Below are 10200 nucleotides of genomic sequence, written 5' to 3'. Positions count from 1 at the left end.
CCCTTTCAATCCAACGACGTGTAAAGCTGTGTTCTCTCTTTACACATCAGTCTGTGAACTCACCACGTCACAGCTGCACTAATCCAGATGTTATGTCATCTATGTACATATCCATCATGTCTGGTATATCCTCTCTACAACACCTTTATAATTATATGGTAGTTTATTTTTATTTATTTAAGCTCTGTTGTACTTTGGAAGTTTCTTATTCTGCTTTTTTCAAGCCTCGTCTGTACGCAGCTGCTCTAACATGTAAATTTCCACAGTAAGGGATCAATAAAGTTTATCTTATCTTAACTTAATCCTCACTATAAAAAAACACTGTAGGATCCTAACCTGAATAATTCTACCTGTTGGGTTATTCTTACAGGTAAATCCTATTCGCACTATTTTTGAATGTGTTATATAACCAACAGCGACCTAACTTGGATTTTCTAAATAATGAATTACGGTTATACATTATGAAAATGGTGTATTTATGGTCCCTGGTGGATCGCCGATCACGGTGTGAGCCGCTGACCGTGACTTCTGCTATTTCCCACTGTCCGTGAAGGCAGCAGCAGATAAAGTGCAGGCGGCGTCTTCGGGAAGTTGCTCTGATGCCATCCTCCAATGAGAGGCGCCCTGAACACCCACAGCAGCGGTCCGCCCGGGCGGCTCCATATTGGATCTGTCTCCTCTTAGAAATACACGGAGCCGGAGGTCTACCTGCGCTCAGTGCTCCTCATACGGCCGAGCAGCCGACCGCGCTCCCCGGGCTCAGGTATGAAGGCTCCCCGCCGACCGGCCGCCGCGACTCCAGCCGACGTCCTCCGGAGCTCCGTTCCAGCCGCCGGCGTCCCTCCCGCAGCTTTTAACGGGTCGCAGAAATTAGGTTAAAGACGCACCTGAAGAGCGGATCGAAAAGTGGCATGCGGGGCGAAGAAGGGCTAATTGGATTGAGATAACCGCACACGGCAAGTGAGTGAATTCTGCTTTATTGTGTTGTGGATGAAACTTTCATAAGAAATAATCACAAAGAGGCAGCAGCGACTTGGCTGATATTGTTCCTCCCGCGTGGCGAAGGAGATAATGGTGTCCAGATCAGAGACCGGTCCGCCCGGCCGCCCGCCCGCCGGTGTGAATGTTTAACACCGGGACTCATGATGTTCCTGCGTCACCTGATCCGCACATCTGCACACATTACTGCGGAAAAACTCCTGCGTGAGCAAAAAAAAAAAAAAAAAGGTCAGGATAGAAATTTCCTGTTGTGGTTCAAAAGTCAGCAGTAAAAAAAAAAAAAAAAAGAGGATCTTCAGCCTGAGAGCCGACTTCAGATGAGATTAGAGTCTGGGAGCCATGTTTGAACTTCTAATTTATCTTAATGAACTTAGACTTGTCATGCAGCGCTGCTCTCACGTGCTCTGGTTTATATGTTCTGTCTGGAGCAGCAGCCTGATCCTCCGCAGGTTCAACCAGGGAGGGGGGGCTCCTCACCGGCCTGCCCCGCTGCCAGGGCCCGCCTGTGGTGGCACACGGCCCCGCCCTGGTCCTGGGGGCCCCCCACATGCAAAGCTCTGTTTTTTTTGTTGTTGTTGGTTTTTTTTTTTTCCTTTTTTTTTTTTTTTTCCAAAGCCTGTCTGGATGTGTTTCTTCTGCCATGTGTGAGCAGACTGGGGGAGGAATGATAATTATAAAGCCCCTGTGGAGCCACAATCAGCTCAGTCACAACAGTCAGACATGAGCTGCACTGCTGACACCCTCCACTGGAAATCAGCTTGTTTTATCATGTTAACGTGGCAGTAAGTACATGTTTTATACGCTGGAATAGGGCTAAAGACTTACAAAAAGTACAAAACAAATCATATTCTACTATGTCCCTGATGTACCCACCAAAGGGATCAATACAGTTCTATCTAATTGAATCTAATATTGTGATTATGGTACAAATCCTGCGAAATGGGTCCTGATTTTAGTTTAAATTGTTCTTTTTTTTTGTTTTGTTTAAAAAGTCAAGTTAATTATCATTCCAAACCAGTATGAATGCAGAAAGCTTTAATTGCCAAGTGAGCTCGCGCACGCAAGGAGTTTGATGAATGGAACTGTGATACACAACAACAACAACAACAACAAGTTGACAGGCAATAACTATAGAAAGCTAAAAAAATCTAAATATAATATTATATGTAAAAGAAAAGTATAAAACTACTATGTAATGCATTCCTCTTAAAATCAATACAAGACAGCTAATGATGCACGATATATCGGCGACCACATCGGCATCGGTCCGATGAACACATTTAGCCGATGATTGTCTGACATCAGCGCCTTCGTCTCTACGTTTGATATCGCTGCTGTTTCACAGATGTTTTTACTTAAATGGTCCTGGACTTAAATATGTTTAAATATCCATCCATCCATCCATCCATTCTCTTCCGCTTATCCGGGGTCGGGTCGCGGGGGCAGTAGGCGGAGCAGGTCGTCCCAGACCTCCCTCCACCCGGCAACGCTTCCCAGCTCTGCCTGGGGGATACTGAGGTGTTCCCAGGCCAGCCGAATATGTTTTACCTTTATAATAAAGAAGACTATGTGGTCTAATCTGGGCTTCTTCTGAATAGTTTTCTCACAGTGCTTACTGATACTCATTTTTCGGTGTGAACAAGAATTGAATATCGACATCGGTGATATCGGTTATCGGCGATATCAAAAATCTTAATATCGGTATTGGCCAGAAATTTTAATATCGTGCATCACTAAAGACGACATATACTTACGTCAATAAAACATCACTGCATGTAGCAACAGGTATAAGTATAGGAGCCTATAACGATCCTCTAAGCCCCTTAAATTAATTTTCCACTTACCACAAAAAAGTAAATCTATGATCTACGCCAAACAATCCTGCTCCTTATAGGTGAAGAATATGATTTCTGTCTGTTTCTGCTTCATGTCAAATGGCATGTTGAGACACATGTTTACCGTTTCTCAAAAACAAAAAACAAAACTGCGTCTCCTGCGATTTGGATGTTACAGTTGACCACATTATTTGGATTTCTGTTTCAGAATCAGTTTCTAGTCCCTAACTTGTACTCCAGCATTACAACTTGCCACTGAGTAGCGTAGAGTAGTTTTGCCGTGTTTGGGTAGAATCGTAGGTGAGCCAGAGCTGCAGCGAGTGGTGGAGGGACTTCATAGTTTATTTAGAATCAGTTTAGTTCCATGGAGCCACTTTTAAGGAAGAAAATTAGTGGTTTCATGAAATTAAAGATGTGAAATTTTAACACAAACATGAGTTTTTAGGGGTCATGCTTTGCCATCTGTCAGTATGAACACGACTGTACTTTATTAAAACAAATGACCTCTCCTTGTCAGGGCCCTGTCATTAATCGTTAAAACAAAACCACAAAAGGAAGACTAAACACACTGAGGGGCTGGTCACAGTTTACTACAGCGAGACTGGACTTCCAGGCCGGAGGAGGACGGCTTCATTCAGCTCTGCGCGCCGCTCCAAGCTAATCAAATTTCACATGTTCCCAGGCTGGTGAATACGGGCCTTGTTCGCCGCAGACAGTGACGTCAAAATGTCTTTGAGTAAAAAATGTTGATTTGCAGAATGTGATGGTAGTACGAGACAACGCCAGTGACATTTCCTACGCCGAGGGCCCAGCGCCTTGTTCTGTGAGGCTGATTTACCTTCAAGTCACGCTGAAAAAGACCTGATATAAACAAGAAGCTCATGGAGTCCTAGACAGCAGAAGCACCTCAAACTGGGACATCTTGGTCTAAATGTGAGGACTGTAGCCTCATACTGGGGTTTTTTAGGCCAGTATTAATATGCTGTGTTTTAATAAATAGAGTGCTCTCTGGTGGACGAACCGTGCATCAGAGAAACCTGCAGAAACACCTTTGGCCTATCAGTGCTTCTTACAGGGTGATTGAAGCATTTTAATTTGCTGAAAGTTGCCAGTTATTTATTGATCAGCTCTGGTGAGGAGACGCTGATATCTGGTGCAGGATGAACAATGTGTAACGAGACCTTTGACGTCGGTCGGTGCCGTTCGGCCCGTCTGCTCCTGCATGCTGTTTGCTTGTTTGGTATGAAAACATATCGGGTCATCGGCGCTGTAGCTGCATATCGCGGCATAGCTAAATGTGTGAAAGCATTCAAACGTGTGAACGCCGTCTTTCGATCAGAACGTTCTTACACATTTTAATGTAGTCATGCAAAATCTTTTCTCACGTTTAGAAATGGAGTCTCCATGCTCTCCCCGTGCAGCGTGGGTTCTCTCCGGGTTCTCCGGCTTCCTCCCACAGTCCACAAACATGCTGAGGTTAATTGGTGATCCTAAATTGTCCATAGGTGTGAATGTGAGTGTGCTTGGTTGTCTGTCTCTAAGTGTAGCCCTGTGATAGACTGGTTACCTGTCCAGGTGAACCTGCCTTCACCCTGAGTCAGCTGGGATAGGCTCCGCCCCCCCATGACCCTGGTGAGGGTTAAGGTGTAGAGATGATGGATGGACATTGAGAAATGGCAACAGAGAGAAGCAGACCCTTATTTGTTTTTATAGTTTGGAGGTAGTGGATCTACATTCTACTGATTAAATTAAAAAGCTGTGAGAGAGATGTCAGACAACCTATCATCCAAACTCGGGATGCACGATATATTGGCGACCACATTGGTATTGGTCTGATGAACACATTTAGCTGATGATTGTCTAACATCAGCGCCTTCGTCTCTACGTTTGATATCGCTGCTGTTTCACAGATGTTTTTACTTAAGTGGTCCTGGACTTAAATATGTTTTGCTTTTCTCATGTAATAACGACTATGTGGTCTGATCTGGGCTTCTTCTGAATAGTTTTCTCACAGTGCTTACTGATACTCATTTTTCACTGTGAACAAAAATTGAATATCGACATGGGTGATATCAGTTATCGACAATTGGATATCGGTATTGGCCAGAACTTTTCATATCGTGCATCACTAATCCAAACCTTATACATGTATTTTTTTTTCTATTACAAACACTACACATATCATGTACGGCTGCCTCCCACAAACCTAAAGACAGCTCCTGCAGATGAAGTTGTGACAAAAATATGATCACATACATGCAATTTAAATGTCTGCTGCTGACAGGAAAGAGTCAGATAAATCTCTCCTCAGAAGTGCGTCATTTCTGTCTTCCTGTTTGGTGAGCAGCGTGGGGGGGATGTCCTCTGGTGTAAAGAAAATCAAACTGAAGTATTGAATCTCGGTGCGTTTAAAGAAACCAAACGTATATTTCTTCTAAATGCATTTGTTTCAGATGGCCTGAATCAAATAAAAGATGATGCAAGCAGCTATCCAGATAATCCCTCGAGTGCCAAATTCTACTAAACAGGAAAGCCGTTCTCATTAAAATCAAACACATGTGTGCCAAACGTCTCGGTGAGTCAGAACAGTGGACGTACGGCCGCTTCAAAGGGCTGCTCCAGAAACAACACGCCGTAATACGTCTGGATTTAGCTCAAGCTTGGCTCGGCACTTAAACGCCATTATGGCTTTACTGAATAAAACTAAGAGGGAAGTGAGAACTCAGCGTAGCACACCAGGATGAAATGTGGAGTACGCTCTTACTCAGCTGTGACTTCAGAGTTACACATTCACTACCAGACGAGGATTAAACGTGACTCCGGCAGCTTCAGAACAAAGGACGGCACGACTCCTGCAGATTTGAGCCAGAAAAGGTTTTAACGTGTTGGTCCAAGTTTAGTCTGAAAAGTCATGATAAATGTTATTTTTAAAATGCTCGTTTTGGCTTCCTGAAAGATTACTCATGATGACAAAGAGGCCGGTTGTTGCAGCTGTTTATATTCAGGCCAAAACAGAAGAAGGTTGCGTAATAAAGTGCAAAAAATAGTCAGTGATTTTCTTGATTTGCTGGTTTATAAAATGCCCAAAGAGGGAGCGAATCCATCACTGTGCAGAAGGTCTGCAGATTATCAGTTTATAATGATGAACAGGCAGCAAATGCTCGTATTAACCAGGAAGTCCAGAGAGAGCTGACCAAGAGGGGAAAATGTGTTATTTGCCCATTTAAAATTAATCAATTACTCGACTGTTTCAGCTTGATTTTTGTAGATGAACATATATGAGTGTAACAGGCTGTCCTCCATCTCTTGCAGTGATGTTCACACTCACTGAAGTCGCTTCCTTGAACGACATCCAGCCGACGTACCGCATCCTGAAGCCATGGTGGGACGTCTTCATGGACTACCTGGGGCTGGTCATGCTCATGCTGGCCATTTTTGCCATGACCATGCAGATCACCAAGGACCAGGTGGCCTGTCTGCCGTGTCTGGAGGACCCGGAGGAGGCCTCGGGAGCCAAGCCTCACTCGTTCCCCCCGCAGAGCGCGCAGGAAGCGGCCTCCTCCGCTGCCACCAGAGCCCCCGTGGTCGCCACCATCCCGCTGGCCACGAAGGACCTACCGGACGACGCGGTCCGCGAGATCCACGTGACGCACCAACACACCGCTGTGGTGTCAGAGAAATACGCCAACCAGCCTCAACCGACGGGGGTCAGAACCAACCTAGACTATCAACAGTATATCTTTATTAACCAAATATGTTACCACGTTGCCTTGCCCTGGTATTCCAAGTACTTTCCATACCTCACCCTCATACACACACTCATTCTCATGGTCAGTAGCAACTTCTGGTTCAAATACCCAAAAACGAGCTCCAAGATTGAGCACTTTGTGTCTATCCTGGGGAGGTGTTTCGAGTCTCCCTGGACTACGAAGGCTTTGTCTGAAACAGCGTGCGAGGACTCTGAGGAGAACAAGCAGAGGCTGACCGGCACCTCCTCGGCCCCCAAGCAGGTGTCTTTAGAGGGGAAGGACGACGGCGCCAACACCAGCCCGTCCGCACCCATGCTCGGGGTGAAGTTTTCTGCAGATAAGCCCATCGCAGAGGTCCCGAGTAGTATGACAATCCTGGATAAAAAGGATGGGGAGCAGGCCAAGGCTCTGTTTGAGAAAGTGAGGAAGTTCAGAGCTCACGTGGAGGACAGTGACTTTATCTACAAGCTTTATGTAGCACAGACCATCGTCAAAACAGTCAAGTTCATCCTGATATTGTCCTACACGTCCACCTTTTTGGCTAAGATCAATTTTAAGCACGATTGTGAACCTGATATAAAACCGCTAACAGGGTACAAGAAGTTCTTCTGTACGCACAACATGGCTTTCATGTTGAACAAGCTGCTCATCAGCTACATGGCTTTGATTCTGATCTACGGCATGACGTGCCTGTACTCTCTGTTCTGGGTGTTCAGACGGCCGCTGAAGGAGTACTCATTTGAGAAAGTCAGGGAGGAGAGCAGCTTCAGCGACATTCCTGATGTCAAAAATGACTTTGCATTCCTTTTACACATGGTTGACCAGTATGACCAACTCTACTCCAAGCGCTTTGGGGTTTTCTTGTCCGAGGTCAGTGAAAACAAGCTGAGGGAGATCAGCCTCAATCACGAGTGGACCTTTGAGAAATTACGGCAGCTTGTGACCCGTAATGCACAGGACCAGCAGGAGCTGCACCTCTTCATGCTCTCCGGTCTCCCGAACGCCGTGTTTGACCTCACGGATCTGGAAGTGCTGAAGCTGGAGCTGATTCCTGAGGTGAGGTTCTCGGCAAAAGTCTCCCAGATGACCAGCCTGCAGGAGCTGCATCTCTGCCACTGTCCGGCCAAAGTGGAGCAGACGGGTTTTGCTTTCCTGCGCGACCATCTCCGCTGCCTGCACGTCAAGTTCACGGACGTGGCTGAGATCCCAGCTTGGGTGTATTTGCTGAGGAGCCTGAGGGAGCTCAACCTAATCGGCAACCTGAGCTCAGAAAACAACAAGATGATCGGCCTGGAGTCCATGCGAGATCTGAGGCATTTAAAGACATTATGCCTGAAGAGCAACCTCACAAAAATGCCCACAAACATCACAGAGCTGTCGCCACATCTGATTCGTTTAGTGGTGCACAACGATGGTACGAAACTGTTGGTACTAAACAGCCTGAAAAAAATGACAAATCTCATTGAACTGGAGCTGCACACCTGCGAGCTGGAGCGGATCCCCCACGCTATCTTCAGCTTGACCAACTTACAGGAACTTGACCTGAAATCGAACAACATCCGGACCATCGAGGAGATCATCAGCTTCCAGCACCTCAAGCGGCTGACCTGCCTTAAGCTGTGGCACAACAAGATCATCACCATCCCCTCCTCCATCGGCCAGGTCAAGTCGCTGGAGTCCCTCCACCTCTCTCACAACAAACTGGAGTCCCTGCCTCCGGCCTTGTTCACGCTCCCTAAGCTGCGACACCTGGATGTGGGCCACAACTCCATCACAGTGCTTCCTCCAGACGTGGGCCTCCTCCACAACCTGCAGCACTTGGCCATCAACTCCAACAAGCTGGAGGTGCTGCCCAAGCCTCTGTTCAGATGCACCAAGCTGAAGGTGCTGTGTCTGGGCCACAACGCGCTCACCACGCTGCCAGAGTCCGTGGGTCAGCTGGTGCAGCTCACTCAGCTGGAGCTGAGGGGGAACTGTCTGGACCGGCTGCCCGCCCAGCTGGGAAACTGCCGCCTGCTGCGCAGAAGCGGCCTCATCGTGGAGGACCACCTCTTCGACACACTGCCCGGGGAAGTCAAGGAGAGCATCAGCCGAGACACCACCTTTACCAACGGCTTATAGCACAACGGCTCGGAGAGCATCGCGGTAACCGATCGAAGACACTTTTTATTATTGTATTATCCACAAAAATGAATGCATTTTCTTAATTATTTTAATGGGGTGTCTTAGTTGCTTATATTTTAATACGGCTTAGAAGAGATTGCTTTTGTTGTTGCCGATCTAATTGAGCATTTTTTTGTTTCTTAGCTTTTAGTAACGAAAACTAGAAATCGAGCTTCTTTATATATAAAACACTCAATAGACCAAAACTGTTTGCTCCAGTGACACAGTTTGTAGATTTATTGTTTTAGGTACTCAGGTATATTTGAAACCACGGGGAACAATCTTTTTGCCTTAACTGCTGCTACTTGTTTTTGTTTTTTTGGGTTTTTTTTACAGTGAGGGCTTTCACAAACAAAAGGCCAAAAATGAATAATTCATGTCGTCACTTTTTCGTACAGACTCCGTTCGCACAACCACGTGTTCTAGAAGCAAACACAATGCAACAGCCCTCTCCTGCTAGTTTTTAAACTTCTGTCCAAATCATAATCCGTGTATATTTTCCTCTTGCGTAATCTTGTCTCGTAGCTAACAGAATGAATTCAGCGTCGTAAACCTCAGGTGGAGACTAAAAGCACCGTAAACGAACCTTTACCTTCACGTTGTAGAGATTGTATACCACGGCCTGTTAGTGACTCATTTGCACATTGAAAACCTGACGATGTAGAGATCGCTGAATGTCCTTTTTGTGATAACTTGTTCTGAGCTGATAAAAGGGAAATCTTCTCACTGGCTTTTAAAACCTGAACCGTGCGACTGAAGCCGGTCGCCGGTAGGACCGAGCGTCCTGCAACGTCACAATCATGTCACGATGATAATGTCTGCCTTCGTTCTTCTCAGTGTACTTCTGTGTAGGCCTGTATGTAAGTGTTCTTCAGAGCTGCTGTACCACCGTGGTGATCCTATGCTCAAAGTTCACAACTTTATGGTACAATAAAACCAGATTTTAGATAAATGTCTGATCCTTCTTTATCTGTCTTGTGTGGACTCCACTCAGTGCTGCAGCCAGAATGCTCAACATGAAATTGTGAGTTTTTCTCATTTCTACGTATATTTAAGGGAATTTAAAGGAAAAATTACAGCGATGCATCTTTGTAAAAACCTTCATACATTTAAGCCATTCAGAGGGTTTGGATTTAAAGCCAAAGTGGTTTCTTTGTGGGGTTTTTTGCTTTTTCTTAGGAGGGCTCCTGGTTGACTGAAAACACCTGGAAGTGTCTACCACAAGTAGCTGAAAGAGTTCTCTAAACACCTAACAAATGGGTTTCAATGCTTCCTTTTGGAAAAAAATAAATCTCTTAGCATAAGGTACAGACAGAACCAACCAACATCCACTATGTCATGATCACACAGCCTAGTTTAAGTACAGTGTGATTCCCTTTGCTCTGTGATTATCTTTCATACATCTGCAAGAATCAGATTTCCTTGAGGGCTGCATGGTGGCTCAGTGGTTAGCA

At 45.7% G+C, this 10200-nt stretch overlaps 1 protein-coding gene across 1 annotated transcript; it reads left to right on the top strand.

Moving 5' to 3' along the window:
• Nucleotides 1-678: 678 nt before the first annotated feature.
• Nucleotides 679-9698, top strand: lrrc8da (leucine rich repeat containing 8 VRAC subunit Da). Its single transcript, XM_008279750.1, has 2 exons — nucleotides 679-960; nucleotides 6147-9698. Coding segments are annotated over exons 1-2 (2559 nt in total). The 5' UTR covers nucleotides 679-959; the 3' UTR covers nucleotides 8705-9698.
• The last annotated feature ends 502 nt before the right edge of the window (nucleotides 9699-10200 follow it).

Source organism: Stegastes partitus, unplaced genomic scaffold (genome assembly GCF_000690725.1).
Source record: "Stegastes partitus isolate 25-593 unplaced genomic scaffold, Stegastes_partitus-1.0.2 Scaffold0, whole genome shotgun sequence".
NCBI classification, from domain to species: domain Eukaryota; kingdom Metazoa; phylum Chordata; class Actinopteri; family Pomacentridae; genus Stegastes; species Stegastes partitus.
The sequence above is the reverse complement of the archived record's forward strand: the minus strand, read 5'-3'. Positions and strand labels throughout refer to the sequence as shown.